The 19,658-nt window shown below is 45.4% G+C and overlaps 1 protein-coding gene and 1 pseudogene across 7 annotated transcripts in view; one reads left to right on the top strand and one right to left on the bottom strand.

The window, feature by feature from the left end:
• Nucleotides 1-298: 298 nt before the first annotated feature.
• Nucleotides 299-19,658, bottom strand: part of FLVCR2 (FLVCR choline and putative heme transporter 2) — a 56,646-nt gene continuing 37,286 nt past the window's right edge. For 5 of the 7 annotated variants that reach the window (XM_077910081.1, XM_077910080.1, XM_077910076.1 and 2 more), the window contains 7 exons: nt 12,332-12,399; nt 11,003-11,106; nt 8,015-8,125; nt 6,809-6,914; nt 6,544-6,655; nt 5,894-5,949; nt 299-2,053 (listed from right to left, as the gene is read on the bottom strand). In XM_077910081.1, the coding sequence (XP_077766207.1) occupies nt 1,976-2,053; nt 5,894-5,949; nt 6,544-6,655; nt 6,809-6,914; nt 8,015-8,125; nt 11,003-11,106; nt 12,332-12,399 (635 nt within the window). In that variant the 3' untranslated portion in view covers nt 299-1,975. Of the gene's footprint in view, nt 2,054-5,532; nt 5,644-5,893; nt 5,950-6,543; nt 6,656-6,808; nt 6,915-8,014; nt 8,126-11,002; nt 11,107-12,331; nt 12,400-19,658 lie in introns of all 7 variants that reach the window. The other 2 variants (XR_013386550.1, XM_077910077.1) reach the window with 2 other exon arrangements.
• Nucleotides 17,248-18,292, top strand: LOC144320147 (tetraspanin-6 pseudogene; annotated as a pseudogene).

Raw genomic sequence — 19,658 nt, 5'->3', positions numbered from 1 at the left:
AGCGGTCACCCTGGGTGGACTGTGTGCGTGTGTACATAGCACAAAAGGTAGGCAGGGTCACATGCTGGGTGGGGAGTTGCAAAGCACCACATAGGCCAATGTTCACTTTTACAGCCTTGTCTTTAAAGTGTAGCCTATTGGGATGGTAACATCTGTGTAAACAGAGGACCCGCCTCTGCAGCAGGCCACAGAAGCTGCTCCACTGGCCCCAGTCCCCTCCTGCACCGTCGTCCCAGGGGCCCCAGAAATGAGTGAGAATCTCAGGACTGCCCCAAGAGACACCTCTGCTCCCACCTAATGACAAGACCACTTGGAGAATCTTTTATTGTCTTAAAACATCTGGTATTACAAATAGAAAATACAAATTATGTTTATAAAGGAATGAATAATCTGGTAAACATTTTGTTAAAAAGTTTTAAGGAGCTGAAGAGTAAACACCTTTCTCCTTACCAGAAAGTAAGGCATGCTTTGTCTCCACCTCTCTTCCACTCCCCACTCAATCCCTCCACCAAGTGTGAACTTCTATTACATACAGAACATATTAAATGTCTGTACACACACACGTGCGCACGCGTGCGCGCGCACACACACACACACACACACGCCTCCCCTCAGGCAGTGGTCCAAGCACCCTGGCTCTGCTGCCAACCCAGGCTGCTCCCAAATGCCAAGCCTGGGCAGTGGTCACAGCCAAACAGCACCATGGTCATGATCACAGCTGCTCAATCCACAGGATAAATTACTAAAATGTCTTCTTTTCAGGGGACACTACCCCAGCCCGTGAGTAGAACCAGACAGCAGGCCAGACAAGACAGGAGGTCACCCTGAGTTGGTTTAAAGGGAATCCCTTTAAATTTACAATATCTGTTAAAAGATCATTGCTGGAAGGGGATGGGGAGAGGGGGATGAGGAGATGCAAATACTATCCCCTCCAGAGGCAGGATGCACATAATTCAAGTAGACTCAATTCCCATTTCAAGGGCCACCTTTCCTTCTGCTCCTTTCCTCTCATCTCAGAAGCATCTGTGAATTTCTCAGGGTAGAATGAAACACGGTTAGTTTTCAGTAAAGGTTACAGGACAAAAAAAAAAAAGTTACAGGACATTGGCAGGGATTTCCCTCCCTTTGAAGAAAGCAAGCACTAAGGCCAAATGGCAGAGTTTCTCAAGGCAGTATCCACATGAAGGCATCAGGTGACTATGACATGCACAGAAGTCCCTGGGCAGAGATTTTGCAGAAAAGAACTTTCCCATCCCCAAATCAAGCTACCAAATTCGGGCCTTCCCAAGTGCCCTCACACACCTACGTAGTTCACTCTCCCAAGTGGATTTCTCCTTCACGGCCACAGCAAAGTCTCTGTCAAGTTTATTGATGTTTGGTTTGATCAGCTCTTAGGAAAGGGTTTGGAAACAGACCCCAACCTTAGGGAAGGAGAAGCGAGGCCGAGTCCTGATGGGTTGGTTCTGATGCAGTGTTTCCTGATGGTGCTTTTCCACCCACAGAACATAAGCAGCCAGTATGGATGACCCCCAAATCACCCTCATCCAGAGTAGCTGCCTCTCCTTAGAACTGGGCTTCTAAGGGTCTTAGATACTAGAAAAAGTTAATATCCTGAATAAGCTTTCTTTCCATGATAATTTTGCAGGCTCTCTCCTTGCAGGATCGAGGTGAAGGGGGAAGACATGGTACCACCATTCTCCAGCAGCCTCTCCCAACACCAGCTCCCGCAACCTACAAGGGGGAGGGGGCGGGTATCGAGTGTGCATTTGGTGAAAGGTGCCATCCTCCCTAAATAGACCATGCAAGCTCTTGAGTGGGTTCCAGAAGGCAGAGGCACTGCCGTCCAAGCCACAAATATTCCAGCCGGATCCCTCCCAAAGCTGCTCCAGCGAAGACCTGTGTGCGGGCAGTGAGCACTGAAGGAAGAGGTGGGGAGTGCTTTCCATGGTCCCTGAGTCACCACCACCTTTTGCTCTCAGAGATTCTCAGACACAGTGGTGGGTGCTTTGCTGGTATTACTCTCTTCCTCTTCCTCTTCCTCTTCCTGGAGTTTCTGCAAGGCAAAACAAGCAGGCAGCCCTCTGGGTGAAGAGGTGAGGTACTCCACCCCGGGTTCGGACAGCTGCCTGTCCGTGACTATAATCAATGGGAAAATCAAGAGCCACAGGCCGCTCAGCAGCCCCAAGAGCAAATGAAGGGAAGTAGCAAAACAGCAACCAGCCTCTGCCAGTGTGCCCTTTTAAACACATTCACACTATAACAGCATCAGAGAAAAGCCAGAAAGTCCAGCTCTCTGTGACACCACAGCCACCCCAAACCACCTCGCTCCAAGTGCCACTATTTAGGCTCCCTCTCGGGACTGAAACAGAAGCAGAGCCCACTCTCCCTCTCCATTCATCATGACAGCCTAAAAATTACCTGGACTGACCATCAAGTAGCTATCCAAAGTGCCAGGTCTACAACTTCCCCAGAATTTCCGACTACCTGCCTTTGGAGGCAGCCCCCAGGATGATGAATATTATTATAGTGTGTGTGGAATGGATGCCACAAAGAGGATTTTTATAAAGGCAAGATGCAAATGAACACAGTGGCTAAAAATATGTATATATACTTTATGCCTAGAGGAGAAGACTTTGGGTCAGTTCGGCTTTGACTTTCTCAGGGAAAGATGGCCCAGGATTAGAAGGGTCCTCTGAGTCACACTTGTTTAGGTGGGTCTAGAATTAAATATGGCCTCGAAATGATCCTGTGAGGGCCCCTAGGTGTATGCTGTGCTTTGCTCCTTACCTCAAGCACTCATCTAGTTAGCGGGAAGGCCTTGGCACTGTACTGCTCCATCACCACTTGAGAGCTAAAGGAACATCTACAGACCCATGCCAACTGGACAAATGGTGCTTCTCCCCCACCAACTGTCTCAGGGCTAGTCCACGGCAGTACAACAGCTGTAGAAACCCAACCTGTCCATTCTCATTCTTGCCAGTTTGTTGGCACCAGGTCAGCCTCAGCCATGAGCAGCCTTCATTCAGTCCACGAGCAGCCTGCTTAAGTCAATCAGGCAGCCTCTCTCTTCTTGCTGACACACATGTGCACGCACATGCCCCCCTCCACACACACCAGCCCCCCTCCAAAGCCATCACCTTGAAAGCATAACCAGAAACACAGATTAGTGAGGGCAGAAGTACATCCACTGTCTGGCCAAGAACCACCAACTGGAAGAAAAATGGAACCCCATACAAGATTTTCAGCATCTAGATTAGTCATTAAAGCCAAGCTAAACATTCTGTTTCTTTTTACCAAAATGATTCAAATCATTTTGAACGATGTCAATCACTAATTCAAAAGATCAGCTCTGGCCACATATATTGGGGGCCCTGTCTTCACCTAGCTCTGAGAATGAATTTATGTGCCAGTGGCCAGGCCTCAACGCTGACTGCCATGGGATGTGTGGAGGGATGCTCCGTGACAGCCCTGGCTCCAGTGGAGGGATGCTCCATGACAGCCCTGGCTTCCCTGGTGTCAGCCCACCAGGATCCTGACCTTCCCACAACAATAAGCCTCCCCAGCTGCAAATGAGGTTCGAAGACCACGGTGAGTGATCTGGAGACACAGACTGTGGAGCACCATCCCCGGATTTGTCTCCTGCTGCCACTCCATGCTATTTCCAACACTCCATACAGAAGATGACTGAGCCAACAACTCCAACCTTGATTAATAAGTCTTCCCTGTGCACCAAGATACTGCTGCAGGAATAGTGAAATATTGGAACAACCTAAATATTAAACAAGAGGAAATGGACATACATATATGTAGATCCAAGGTGGTAGAATGACTGTGGAAAGGTTGTCAAACTACTGTTAAGTAAACAAACTGATTAGGCACCCCACCTGTCCAGGAGACCCATAGAAAAGAGCCCTAAACTATGGGCTACAATGTTACTAGGTTATCTCCAGGTGCCTGGATTATAGATGACCTTTTCTTTCTTCCTATTTGCCTATATCTGCCAACATAAACACAGATTACAAAGTAAACAGCAAAATCTTATACCCCTTGACACAATTTGTCACATTGCAAATTGAAACCTCCTCACAAGAAACCACTCCTGTTCCATTACGGGTACCTTTTTCTCAAGCTCACTATATGTTCCAAACCATTATGTTTCCTTGTACATGGCCCAGGTGAGAGACCATCACCATGGCACTAATGCCATGGTCCTCACACCAGTCTAGAGGATAGCATTTCTGCTCCAAGGCTTTCCCTGTCTCCCTGCTGAATTTCCTGTGCCTGGGGCAGCCTGACAACTCCAGAGTATGATATCAGAAGACAAATAATAAACTAAAGCTTATCATCTGTCTCCCAACATGTGTCCTTATGATAGTAAATATACTCTTTCAGATACCGTTTTTGCCTTAGAAAATTGGCAAAGTTCTCCAAAACAATAAATCCTCAGGGTTGGCACTCCTCCACTGCTACAGCAATATAAATTGATAGGATTGATAATACCTTTCTAGACAACAGTTTAGCAATACATATCAAGATCTTAAAAATATGCATGACCGCTGATCCATTTCTCAAGGAAATACTGTGCTTGAGAACATGCACAAAGATTCAGCTTCTAGGACATTAATCAATATTGTTTATAATGATTGAAAACAACCTTAATGCCCTGCCATAATTAGAAGTATGTTGTAAAAGAATAATGACCTGATAAGGTGTTCACAAGTAAAAAAAGGAGATAGAAGATTTCCATTTTCATTTTAAAAATATTTACATATCCATATGTAAGTATATATGGATATATATATGCGTGCATATTGTATGTATATATAGACACATAGTAATGGCAAAAAAACAGTATTTCATCTGCAGGTGATGATGTGACAGGATGATTTTTAAATTTCGTATACTTTTCTGTATAAAATGTAAAAAATATATTTTTTAGTTTTCCTACAAAGAACCCATGTTACCTCTATAACAGATTTGGGTGGTTTGTTTGTTTTTTAAGTAATATCCCACTTTTCCTCCTCAGATTTGAAATTGCTTTCATCCTGGCTCAGATTTGATACCTAACATTTTGGTTAAAATACTTCCCAGCTGGCACATCTGGGTGGCTCAGGCTCAGCAGTTGAACGTCTTGCCTTTGGCTCAGGGTGTGATTCGGGAGTCCCAGGATTGGAGTCCCGGCATCGAGTCCCACATCGGGCCCCTGCATGGAGCCTGCTTCTCCCTCTGCCTGTCTCTGCCTCTCTCTCTCTCTATCTATCTCTCATGAATAAATAAATAAAATCTTTAAAAAATATACTTCCCAGTTGATGAGAGCAGATAGGGAAACCCTCTTCCGTTCTAAATCATACTCCTGGTCCTCCCCCTTCTACCGCCATCAGCTCCTACTCCCTGACTTGCACTTTTAAAGACTTAATAGAAATGCACTGGCTCCATCCCTCCATCCCCATGGCACTGCCTAAGGGACTGTAACATGCCCAGGAGAGCCACTGCCTTGTGGCCAGCACCACTGTAGTCAAGGTAGGCTCCCACCTTTCCAGCCACTGACCCCAAGCTGAGAGCAGTGGAACCAGGGTCTCAGGACTTGTCTCAGGATCCAAGGAGTGGGTGCTGCTCAGTAGACTGTGACAACAGTGATGTACTCTGGGGACCACAGCAGGGAAGCCAGGAGAAGGGAAGGAAGCAGAAAAAGTCCGGGAAAGAGCAGCACAAAAGCCATGCTGAACACCCACCAAGGAAATGCTTGGGCGCCATGTTTATGCGAGTGGAGCTGGTCTCACAGCCTCCAGAGAACCAGTCCACTCTGGGAGCCCCCTGGGCCCACCCATGCTGCCACATCCTCAAACAAAGCCTGGGACCCAGCTCTCAGCCCAGCAAGCTTCCACATACTCACATTCTCAGGAGTTTCTTTGTTTGCTTTCTGCCTCCGAAGATCTGCCCTAATGAATGCTGAGGTCAAGAGATTGAGAAAGAACAACAAAGACAGAATCAATAAGCAGACCGATGTTCAAGCTCACCCAAGAAGAGGAGCCCTCATTTTATAAGGGTCACAGGTATCTCAGATCTACTCTAGATATTCCAGAGAGACAGAGGTTCCACTCGCCAACTTGACAAAGCCTCGGATCACTGATGTTCCTGACAGGCAGAAGGCAATGATGACATTGGCCTTCATTTACAGATCACTTATACTTGCCAGGGAGTTTTTGCACACATTGCTCTAATCCTCACAACAACTCCCATTTTATAGATTTAGGAAGTGAGCCTTCCAGAAGTTGGTCCACTTGTCCTATGTCAAACAGCTATGGAGGTCAGTGTCACAGTCTGGGATGCAAACAAGAGTCTTTTGGCGCCAAATCCCAGGCTCATTCCCCCAAAACACATTACTGCCTCTCAAACACATTTCCTAACAAGCCTTCCCCTCTGCGCCTCTGCATGTATGTCACCGATCTGTAGGATCAATCAAAACACTAAGGCTCTCAAATCGCCAACAGCCTAAGCCCATGAGCAGCCTGAGAATCATCTTGTCTTGAGACCCCAACTCACCAGTGAGGGCTGCTCCAAGGGTGAGGAACACACAGAGAAAGATGTTCCCAGGCATGGTTCCATAGTTGTCAATAATCTGGCCCTGGGAGATGGTGAAGATGATTCCGAATACCTGGAGAGGCACAGAGAAGACTGGAAACAAGGGACCTGGCCAGCTAGCCCATGGGATAACTGAGCTGCCATGATACAATGCCTGCAAGTAGGCCAAGTCAAGTAGGGAACAGAGAGCCACTGTTTTGGGGCCACCACCAAATAAGAGCCCTACCTGGGCAGACACGTTCAGAAGGCCAGACGATATGCCTTCTGATTCTGGGTATGTCAGCTCCACAGCAAACTCAAATCCCAGCGGGAGGTAGCCAGTCATGAAGAAGCTGAAGGCCAGATCACAGAAACAAGGTGATGGAGAACTTCAAGAACAAGAAGGTGAAGGAGCCCACCTCGCCTCCTCCCTTAGAACTCCTGTTCCTGTTTTGTTTCTTGTCATCAAGACATTCCAGGCCTTTGAATAATCAGGCCATCCCCCCAAGTGGCCACACCCAAGAAAGAGATACCCCTACAAGTGAGGAAGAAGTTCCTATGTAGGCTTCTTGCTCAGGAGGCCCCTGGGGTCCCCTGCTTCTTCTGTCTGGCCATTACTTACAACAGGGTCAGCATTTGCAGAAGGGCTAGGGATGCCTGCAGCTGAGAAATTCTGCATCTTGGGTCCCCAGGCTATGTGTTGCGAGTGGGAAGTCCCTGGACACTGAACAGCATCTCTATGCTCTCTAGGCTTGGAAGGAGGAGCTCAGAGTCCTCCTTTTTCCCTCTGGAGAGTCGCCAGTTGAGAAAGTCTCTGTCTCCCTGTCTCTCTCACACACACACACTTGTGTAGTGCCCACAGGACAATAACTGGGATGGGAAGCTAAGCAGAGACCCCTGTGGAAGGTGTGTCATTTCCTGTGCTTTCTCGTACAACTGGTCCAGAGCATTCCAATTATAATTTCTTATATCTGCACCACACTTCGTGCTGCTTTCACACCTGTGACTCTCCCACTCCTTGCAACAACTCTACAAGGCATGCTACCCTCATCTTCATTTCCAGATGAGGAAACCAAGGTTTCAGCACAATTAGGGGACACATCTGTCATCTAAAGGTCAGCAGCAGAACCGAGACTAGGACCCAGACTTCCTGATCCCCAGCCCTATGCACTTTCTTTGACCCCACACTGTCCCAGGCAGAGCTACAAAAGACTCTAAACATTTCCTAGCCTCCCTGAGGTCTGTGAAGGACAGACTCCATCCCAATGGCACAGAAGCCCCAGGCAACCTTTTGAAGTGCTTCAAGTAAACAAGACCTCTGGCTATAATTTCGACATCTTCAGGGGTCAATGAGAAGGCAACAAAGGGATCAGTGTTGCTTCCAAGGATGTCGGCAGCTCTAGGAGCCAAGGGATGCTGCTTCCCAATTAAACAGATGAGAGGCAAAACTTACCCCATCGTGCCAGCTGTGATGAACACTACCCACAGGTGTCCCAGGTTCAAGGTCAATGTGTACACCACCATGCCCACCACAGTCATGATGTAGACCACCAGGGTTGTTTCCCTGCAAGCAGAGGCAAAGAAGTTGAGTCATACACTTCTAACTATAACAGGATCATTCATTCATTCATTCATTATACAAATATCAATCGGGCATGTGCTGTGTGTCAAGCCCTCCACTGCGTGCCAGGACATCTGGTCTCACAGAACTTTCTGTCCATGAGGTTGATGGACACTGAACCTGTAATCACACAAATGGTTACTAAATTACACTGTGGCCAGTGCTACAAAGGGTAAGACCAGGAGAGTAGGAAACCGTCCTGCTGCATGAGTTCTCCTCCTGCAGAACCTCTCCGCAATACCAAGCTGCACCACAAGAAAGAAGGGCACAACCCCCTTCTTTCCTCATCCTCCACAAAAACAAAAACACTCCACAGAACGAACAGCAGCTATGGTCAGGCAGCAGTGGCGTGTGGGGCTACCCCAGGAGCCACCTAACTGTGCTGGTCTGCTTTGTCCTGAGACCCCATGGCCATGCTGGGCAGTGATCTGACTTTTAGGTTCTCTGTCATCTCAGAGTTTTTCCTGTGCCAATGGCACAGATTTTTCACCAAACCTGAACTACTCCACTACAGACAGCAGAAACTAAGCAAGAATGTTCTCCAATCCTGAACTAAGTGCTTAACTCCAAAGCCAAAGTGAGAATGCTCTGCCCACTTCCTGTTACATTTCCCTTTGCCAGTCCTCTCAGAGGGACCATCAGCAACCTGCTGCTTTCTGTTGGGTATTTACCCCACCTCTGTCCTTCCGCACACTTCTCCCATATTGCCCACTCATCGCTCTGCAACAGCCCTGACTCCTGCAACTGGACCTGTGTTCCTCATCCTGTCCTGCTTATTACAGGGTGCAGGCTCTGCACATCCCTCTGCCCTCCTGCCACAAAATGAAGACTCAGCAATGAAAGCTTAAAGCCTTCCCTCGTCTCCCCTGAAGCCAGAAACACAGTGGGGGCACCAGCAGATATATACTATGGTTGAATCAAGTGAATCCTGCATTTATTGGGTGCCAGGAATTCTGTTAAGCACTCTACGTGCATTTATTATTTCATTCAAGCCTTGCAAAAGCCCTGCAAGAAATGTAGAACTAGCCTTAATTTTGCAAATGAGGAAACTGAGGCCCAGACCAGTTAAGTTACTTATTCAGAGTCACCCCTTGAGTAAATGCAGAGCTGGGATTTGAAATCTATGCTGCTCTTTCTACTGCTGCAATACAGGATCTAGGACACTAATATACACAGATACACTACAGGGTTGCGTCTTTGGAAAAGCTCAAGGCCAGAGGCTACAAAGGATGCCCATCCCACTTGGTGCTTCAAAGCAGCTATTGAGGGTAGAGGAGCTTCCTTGTCCTCTACTGTACCTTCATCTAGTCCCACCCACGCCACAGAAGGCAACTTCATGGAGAAGTTGGCGACACAAGCTCCTCTTTTGCCACATTTGCTTAACCATAGCTTCATTTTAAACCACTGACTCATTTAGAAAAACTATATGTAGTCCCAGCCTCAAATAAAGAGACATAACCCACCCAATTTCCAGCCTCCAAACCAAATGGGACAAGTCTGGGAGTTGTCCTCAGGGAGAAGGAAACTGACACCAAAAATGACTAGATCACAGAGCTCTCATACTTTCTCTGCCCGGGTCTTAGCCCAGGGAAGACATCTCATGCTAACTGCTGGGGTCAGACATCAGTGACACTAGGAAACAGTGGCGTCTACATTCTCAAGTGTGCCCTCAGCCCTTTCATCACTGTATTTTCTAGTTCTTCTAAGTCATCTGGCTGCCCACAGCCCAGCCCAGCTGATGTTCCAATCCCTCCCTTCTCCAGCCACAGAGCGAGCCCTGGAAAAAGGGACACTGCTGTTCATTGGCTTGGAGGTGGCCAGTCCTCACTGCTCTCATGTCTGGCTGAAGCAAGCCACTGACAGATGGCAGAGACGAGATGGCAGCCAAGCTCCACCAGCAGTCATTAAGCCAAGCCAGACTCCACATTGTATTCAGCCAGGCGGCCACATCCTCAGAGATGGCCTCAATTGGCCTTTGTCTAGGGCAGCCAGAGTGAGACCTGGTCTGACCAGAGCCTCACAGAAGCGAGTCTGTGTGACAGGGAACAGGTCCACCACTGTCTGTCGCCTCCAGACACTGCATGCACAGCACTGGAAAGAAGCAACAGGAAGAGAAGGATGTTGAGTCTTCATTCTCCAGAGCCTTTTGTCCAAGCCTGGCTATTGAATTGAGGCACCCGGGTGGCTTGCCTTTTTGCTTTTTACAAATGCAGTTTCCCCTACTGAATTGGCATCCATGATAGTGGAGCCCAGGAATCTATTTTTAATAAGCATCCTGGATTAGCATGGCATATGCTAAAATCTTAGAAAGACTGCTCTGGGCTCCTGGAAACACACTGGGCATTCAGGCCCAAAGCACATCACAACATTTATGAAAGAGGTATAAGCAGTTGCAAGATGATACAATGTAAACCAGAGCAAGCACAGACATCTTGGTCAACCCATGGGGTCCAACAGGAAACTGGGGAATGGGGCAGAGGATCACTTCCTCATCACCATTCTTTGGGGTTTTCGTAAACTTTCCAACTGCTGGCATTTTTCTACCCTCATTTTCATTTCTCCCTCATCTGTCCCTTTCACAAACTACATGGGAGGGGGGGGAGTGTTCATGCTAGGCCTTGTGTCCTCCATCTCTAATCTTACCAAGATCCTCATGGAATGGGTACTATTTCCCTCACTTTATAAATGGAGAAACTGAGGCTTAGAAAAGATTAATGTGGACCACTTGGCCACTGAGACTCCCAGCTGCTGCACCCAAACCTTTGGAGCCATATTGCTTGAGTTCAAAACATGGGTTCAGTCCAAGAGGAGGTCACTTACTTGTAGGTTTTAGACCTATCCAGCCAGATGCCTGAGATCACAGCCCCAAGCATTCCTGCAATGACGATGGTCAGGCCGATTCTTCCAGCATTCACTTCTTCCCCCTGGGAAAACCACAACCCCAACGATCACCCAGGAATGGGACAAGTCACCAGACAGAGCATAGTCACCATGAGATGAAGGGGCAAAGGCAAGTAATTCAGTCTCCATTAGAGTCAGTTCTCTGAACATATCAGGGCAAGATGGCCTTTAAGAAGTTGCCAGTGGGGAGAAACTCCTAGAATAACTGTTCCTCCCAACCTAAAATAACCCTGGTTGTGTGCATGCTCATGATCCTGGATGCTGGAGTCAACCAAACTCTCCTAGTCCTACTTCGATGTGGATTTTTTTTTTAACTTAATCCTTACAGCAACACTTTTATCTTATTTATCATTATTCCCATTTGACAAATGGGGAAACTGAAATACATATATCCAAATATTCCACCCTTAGTTTTTTTGAGCTATCTGTGCCAAAAGGAATAAGAAGATGACAGTTATATAATCTCATTTGCTTCTCAAAATTCCCCACCGTAAGTTTAGAAATCAATATTCTCTACTTTACACATGAGAAAACCCCCAAGGCACAGTGGGATTAACCTACTAGCCCAAGGTCATGAGGCATTTAGTAAGTGCAGAGCTAGGATCTGAACTCAGACCTATCAAACTCCAAAATTGGAACACTTTAGCCACAGTGGCCTGCCACTTCTAAAGTATGAGACCTTTGTCCTTTCAAAAGAGGGTTGGACCTGGGATTCCTGACCCCAGGACACACAGTATCCCACTTCCAGAATCCAGCTCTTACGGGCTCTGGAAACATTTAAGAAATGCTTACAGTTGAGCAACTAAGAGTTCAAAATTAAATTCTGCCCCTATTTTACAAATTAAGTCTTTCATATGTGATCTATATGTACGCACGTTTACCTGCTGTATTGCTAGGCATCATGCCATGGGCTTTACATACATATAACACATGAATACACACACACACACACACACCTACATAGTATTATTTACTTTCTATCCTAAAAAAAAAAGAATGTTTCTAAAGTAATTACATTTCTCTTGCAGAAAGGAGAATAAGAGCTCAGAGAGGCTAAACAGCTTATCACACAATTCAGTGCCACCAGAGCCAGGGCTATTTCCCTCCGAATCCCATAAGCATACCACCATACCACACCACCTAGAACTTGGGGATGGGGAGCTAAAGTTAATCACTGCCCCAGCTCCTGCTGAGATGGACAGAAATCTCACTCTTTTCAGGCCCAGCATGCTCAGGGAACCCCCTTACCGGGTAGTGCAAAATCACCATACGATTCAGCAGAGTGGATAAGGCATAAAAAGCACCAGCATTCAGACCTGAAAGAGGGAGGAAGAAACACAGTATTAGGGGCAGCCTTCTGCTGGGGCCATTGCTAACTCCTCCCAGGTAGGGAGGTCAGAAATCCTCATCCTCATTGCCATTGTGAGTGGTGTCCTCAGAAAGGATGAGGCTACTCTGCAGTTTCTGTCAAAGAAAGACTCCAAAATAAACATTTTAACCATTTATCAGCCATACACCACTGCCCTCTGATCCCATTAGCCCTGCCCTGGAAACACAGGCCCTAGAAAGCATTACTCCCAGGTCAGAACTGTCTACCTCCCTCTCAAGCATTGACCTATTGACCTACAGGGTCAGCAGAACTGCTGGACACTTTCCATATCCTTCTGATGACCTGTCCCCTCTCCAGATTGCCTCAGGTCCCTCACCCCTAACATCACTCCTCCTGTGGACGCTTTCTCTTTTCTTTTCCCATTCCTTCGTCCACTCTCACTTCAGATCCAATGTAACACAAAATCTTAACATCTGGGCTGCCTGGGTGGCTGAGACAGTTGAGCATCTCTCTTCAGCTCAAGTCATGGTCCCAGGGTCCTGGGATCAAATCCCACATCGGGCTCCCTGCTCAACAGGGAGTCTGCTTCTCCCTCGGCACTTCCTTGCTGCTTGTGATCTCTTCTTTCTCACTCTCTCTTTCAAATAAATAGAATTTTTTTTTAAAAAATCTTATATCTGAAACCAGAAAGGACCCTAAGGAGTAGGGAGCTGACTCTCCTAACTCATCAATTTATCCAACAAATAAATGAAGAACCTAAAATTTACTGTATGAATCCATGAGGCCATTGGTCCAAAGCTATACAATGAATTAGTAGCTGAGACTGGAACTGACCCAAAGGAGAAAGGACCCTCCTGCCCTCCATCCATAATAACAATGGCAATGATGATGATGATGATGGTGGTGAGGATGACGAAGAGGATGATGTGAGGAGGGAGATGGCAACAGCACATACTTAAGTATTAGACACTATTGTAAGTACCTTACAATCCTCATAGCAAGGTAAGTAATATTATCATCCCCATTTTATAGAGGAGAAAAATGCATGCAGAGTTTAAAAAACAAATGCAGGGCAGCCCGGGTGGCTCAGTGGTGTAGCGCCACCTTCGGCCCAGGCTGTGATCCTGGAGACCCAAGATCGAGTTCCACGTCGGGCTCCCTGCATGGAGCCTGCTTCTCCCTCTGCCTGTGTCTCTGCCTCTCTCTCTCTCTCTCTCTCTCACTCTGTGTCTCTCATGAATAAATAAAATCTTTTTAAAAATTAAAAAATAAAAAACAAATGCAGAAGTCATTTATGATGCTTACCAGGGGTTGTTTGAATTTTAACTAATTTGGGGGCTCACAAGACCATCACTGACACACTTGACATTAGATACACTTAGAAGACTCAACTCTTGAGCAAGGCAGCCTCAGGAGTTCTTCTTCCATGAACCCCAGACCATGGAGCCATCCAGAAACCATCCTCTTTGGCCCCATGGTGATGGCATAGGTGCAGCGAAATGTGAGTATGGCAACCACCCTCCTTTAATACCTCACAGGAGCTACTATTGCTTGTAGGGTCTCCACAGGCATAGTGCCCAGGGGCCCCAGAGAGGACAGGCCAGTGAAAAGAGTTATAATTCTCAGAGAAGCACAAAGAATGGCCTCCTACCAGATATGAAAAGGTCCCCCAGTCCAGATAGTCATTTTTATCACAAGGTCATTTTTAAGGGGAGGAGGGCGGGGGGTGGGAGTGAATGGGTGACGGGCACTGGGTGTTATTCTGTATGTTAGTAAATTGAACACCAATAAAAAAAATAAAATAAAAAAAAAAAACAAGGTCATTTTTATCATATGCACTGTTGCCTAAATGCAGTTCACTTGCTCCCTTTATCACATTCCCAGAGGAATGAGACACAAAGTTAAGTGAAGGAAAGCATAAAAATGCAGATTCCTGTGGTGTTTGGGTGGCTCAGTCAGTTAAGCGTCTGCCTTTGGCTCAGGTCATGAGCCCAGAGTCCTAGGATTGAGCCCCACATTGGGCTCCCTGCTGAGCAGGAGCCTGCCTCTCCCACTCCTTCTGCCTGCCACTCCCTCTGCCTGTGTTGTGTGTGTGTGTGTGTGTGTGTGTGTGTGTCAAATGAATAAATAAAATCTAAAAAGAAAAATAAAGAAAGAAAGAAGAAAGAAAGAAAAAAAAGAAAAGAAAAGAAAAGAAAAGAAAAGAAAAGAAAAGAAAAGAAAAGAGAGATATTCCTGGGCTCTACCCTGGGTCTATTAAAACTGATTCTCCTGAAATGGAGCTAGGAATCTGCAATTGAAAATTAACAACAACAAGTGCCTGGATGGCTCAGTCAGTTGAGCATCAGACTCGATTTCAGCTCAGGCCATGATCTCAGGGTCATGAGATTGAGCCCCATATTGGGCTTCATGCTTGGGAGTCTGCTTGTCCCTTTCCCTCCCCCTCTGCCCCTTTCCCCAGTTGCTCCTATGCATGCTCTCCTTCTGTTTCTATCATGAATGAATGAATGAATGAATGAACGAATGAAATTTTTATAAACAACAACAGTGGGACCAGAGTGGCTCAGTCAGTTAAGCGCCCAATCTTGATTTCAGCTCAGGTCTTGATCTCAGGGTCTTGATTTCAAGCCATGCACTGGGCTCCACATTGGGTGTTGAGCCTACTTAAAAAACAACAACAAAACCCTATCATTTCTTAGATTCATTAGTTTGGAAATAAATGGCCTTGGGAATCTGGAAGATCAAAGACCAGGCCTAGGCTCCCAGGTGTTGAGGTTAACATGGTGGCAACTAGGATTGGAAGGGGCTTTAAGACCATGAGAATGACCCATAACATACCTACTTTAGAGGTGCTCAACCCTGCTGCAAACCAGAATTACCTGGAATGCCTTTTAAGAGCATATTCCCAGGCCCTCATCCAGACTTTCTGAATCTGAATTTCTAGAAGAAAGGCAGAGAAATCCAGGCACATACTCAACCAAGAACCCCAGGGGATTCTATCATCAGGCAAGCTTGGGAAACAGTGATCTTAGATCCTATCTCTGGGTTCTGGATACTGTGTTCATTTTCCTCGTGTCCTTCCTGAACTTGTTGTAAACGCTGGTTTTAAAAGGCCAGCCTCATCTCAGCCAAGCTCCAAGGAATCATGAGAAGGATATTATGCTCACTCTCAAGCAGGATCTGAGAGGGGCCATAAATCACCCTCCCTAAACCCATGGGGGATGGGCAGTAGTAAAGCTCTTGAGAGCTCCAAGGGAAGGTGATAATCTCCTGAGTTTGGATGCCAACACTAGAAAATTATTTAGAAGCATAGCTGAAGGCAAGGCTGGGGGGTAGCATGGAAAAGTATTCCCTTTGAGGACAATCTCTAGAAACACTTTTTTCAACATGGCAATCATTGTGCCACTGATGATAAGGAAGCAGAGGAGACCATGTGAAACAAGGCCACAGAAATCAAGGAGAAGGTAGCCAAAGAAAGGTTATTCTCTTACCCCATCCCACCTGTACCACTGTGATACACATCCTAAGGCCTTGCCCTGCCTCCAGACTCTAGCAGACCTATGGAGAAGCTGGTTCCAGCCCTGGGTCTTCCTGCATTGCCAAACCTGGAGAAGGGAGGGTATTTTGCTAGAGGAGGAGGCATTTTCTTATACCTGTGATATTTCAGCAACATCAAACACAAATCCCATCTCTACCCACTCCCCTCTAAGTTGGGCTGCCAGATGTAGGAGAAAAACAAACAAAAAAAAACATATTCAATTTCATTTGAATTTCAGGTAACAATTTTTTAGCATAAATATGCCCCCAAATACTTCATGGGACATGTTTATGCTGAAAAGAATGTGCTGTTTACCTGAAATTCAAATTAAGCTAGGTAGCCCCTATTTTATCTCTCAAAACTACCTCTGAGGGTATGATCAGAGATCTACAGGAAAAAGCCCCTGAAATTCCTCCAAAGCCCTCACCAGGCTCTGCTCTGGGCAGCTGACTCAGTGGCTTGGAGAAGCACTTTGAAAGCCACTATGAAGACAATACTGGACATCCCATCAGTGACATGGGAGCTACTCCCTACTTGGTGAAATCCAGTTCAGACCAAGGAAAGAATGAAAGAAAATCAGCAAGTTTACCAACACAGCAGCATATGGATTCATGCATGATCTATTTACAACTACTTTAAAAGCTTTCATTTCGACTCAGAGTACTCCAATGGGAAGCAAATTTGATTATTTTCTGAGATTCTTTTTCATGGGCACAGGATGGGTGAAGAAGGTATGCTCAGTAATTGGCAGAGCTGACATTAAAACTCAGACCCCTTATTCCTTACGTGCCAACTCTGGATTCACCACTCCAGCATTCAAGGCTCTTACTCCCAGACATGCTCTCCCATGTCCAGCAAATGTGCCCATTAAATGCTATCATCTGCTTGATCCAAGCTACGTGCTCTTGTGCATATAATTCAGAGGAAAATATGAATATCATAGGTATAACATAAAAAATTTGAACCATTTCCTTCTTCAAAGCCAACCTAAAACTACAGGAAGAATGGAGGACATTCTAGAGGGCTTCAAAGTATCTAGTTGAATTTATAGAGGGTTTTGTTTTGTTTGTAAATTGGAGCAAACATTTAATTTGGAAGAGAGCAGAGATTATTAGCTGGACTGAGTCCTAAACACTGCCCTTACATGACCTATTAGCCTTAGAGAGACATGCTAAAGTCAAGACCCCATTGTTTCCAAATCCCAAAGTTGGCTGGTCAGTATAAGTTGACCCTGCTTCAAAAACCCCAGAACTCGGCTCCGTGCGCTTGGTGCAGTGGGGCAGGGTCGTGGGCTAGTCATGGCATCCCCGTCTCGGAGACTGCAGACCAAACCAGTCATTACTTGTTTCAAGAGCGTCCTCTTGATCTACACTTTCATCTTCTGGATCACTGGTGTAATCCTTCTTGCCGTTGGCATTTGGGGCAAGGTGAGCCTAGATAATTATTTTTCCCTTTTAAATGAGAAGGCCACCAATGTCCCCTTTGTGCTCATTGGCACTGGCACTGTCATCATTCTTTTGGGCACCTTTGGCTGTTTTGCTACCTGCCGAGCTTCTGCATGGATGCTAAAACTGTATGCAATGTTTCTGACTCTCATTTTTTTGGTTGAATTGGTCGCTGCCATCGTAGGATTTGTTTTCAGACATGGAGATTAGGAAAAGCTTTAAGAATAATTATGAGAAAAAAAAGAATAATTATGAGAAAACTTCAAAGCAGTATAACTCTACGGGAGTTTATAGAAGCGATGCAGTAGACGAGATTCAAAATACATTACACTGTTGTGGTGTCACCGACTATAGAGACAATATTAGTATCCCCTCCAAGGGATACTAATTATTACTCAGAAAAAGGATTTCCCAAGAGTTGCTGTAAACTTGAAAATTGTTCTCCACAGAGAGATGCAGATAAAGTAAACAATGAAGGTTGTTTTATAAAGATGATGACCATTATAGAGTCAGAAATGGGAGTGGTTGCAGGAATTTCTTTTGGAGTTGCTTGCTTTCAGCTGGTTGGAATCTTTCTAGCCTACTGCCTCCCTCGCGCCATAACTAATAACCAGTGTGAGATAGTGTAATCATCAAACCACGGGCTTACTATTGTTCAGCTTTAAGGACATTTACATTCCCCCCCTGTGAGCTATGAGATTGCCTGGATGGAAGGTTGCCTAATACTACTTATGATAGACCAAAAAATTCCATCAATAATAGTCCGATTCAATCAAGACATTTGTGTAGGTCCACCTTTTGTCCCATTGGTGTTAATCATTGAAACCCCTGTATCACTGTGAAACACTGGAAGAGCTAATAAATTATAAATGAAGCGCAAAACAAAAACAAAAACAAAAAAAACAACAACAAAAAACACCAGAACTCTAGATCTGCATCTTAGGAGAAGGCAACTCCCAGGCAACTGGTCTGGAGGACTGAATCTGAGGAAATATATACTCCCCTAGGTAGACCCAAAGACTACTCAGACAAGTGGGGCTAAAAGACTTCTGTCTCTGTCTCTAAGATGTTCCTTTCTGCATGGGAAGGCAAAAGTGGCACGCTGGTTAGGAAGATGGGCTTTGGCATCAGATAGAAGTTTAAATTCAAGCTCTGTTGCTTGCTAGCTGTCCAGTTGTGAGCAAGCAACTAAATAGAGCCTCAGCTTCCTTGTATATAAAAAGGCGTGAGTTAAGAACTTACATCACGGTTTTGTTTTGAAGATTAAATGTGATCATGCCTGTGAAGCACTTAACATGGTACCTGACACACAGTAATGGCTCAATAAAATTCTTTCCAAGTCTATGATTAAGCCAAAAAATAATTTCCTTGTTAGCCAAGAGTTTTGTCACTAAGCCCAATTATCTATCATGAAAAAAAGGCTTGCAGTTTTCTGAGTATAATGAAATATATGCAAATATCAGATAAATTTAATTCTCTCTCATTGGAATAAACCCAGGCCTTTGAAAAACATTAATAAATTCTATCTGTACAATGGAGTCAAATGCTTCTAGAAACTCACAGGCAAATTATCTTTTTGGCTAGTGCTATCACAATTTAAATGACAATTTACTTCCATCCCTTCTCTCCTCACCTTCTGGGACTCCCATTATGCATATGTTGGTTTGCTTTATGGTTTCCCACAGATCTCAGGGGCTCTGCTTATTTTTTCCTAATTCCTTATTTTTTCCATTCCTCAGACAGGATAATTTCATTTAATCTATCTTCAAATTCACTGATTCTTTCTGCTGCCAGCTCAAATCTAATTTTGAGCCCTCCTGTGAGTTTTTCATTGCAGTTAGTGTTATTTTCAATTCCAGAATTTCTATTTGGTTTTTTTCTTATTCCTGTCTTTATTGACATTCTCTATTTGGTAAGACATTATTCTCCACCATTTTTTCATTCTTTAGACATGGTTTCTTTGGTTCTTTGAACATATTTATATTGTTGATTCATAATCTTTATTATGGGGCCCTGGGTGGCTTAGTGATTGAGGGTCACAGATCGTGATCCCAAGGAACCTGGAATCGAGTCCCACATCAGGCTCCCAATGGAGCCTGCTTCTCCCTCTGCCTATGTCTCTGTCTCTCTCTGTGTGTCTCTCATGAATAAATAAATAAAATCTGGGAAAAAAATCTTTATCATGCCCAACATCTGGGCCTCCTCAGAAACATTAAGAAACATTAAGTGCTTTTTCCCCCTTGTGTCTGAGTCATAGTTTTC

This window comes from Canis aureus, chromosome 9 (genome assembly GCF_053574225.1).
Source record: "Canis aureus isolate CA01 chromosome 9, VMU_Caureus_v.1.0, whole genome shotgun sequence".
NCBI lineage: Eukaryota > Metazoa > Chordata > Mammalia > Carnivora > Canidae > Canis > Canis aureus.
This window is presented reverse-complemented; position numbering and strand designations above follow the sequence as displayed.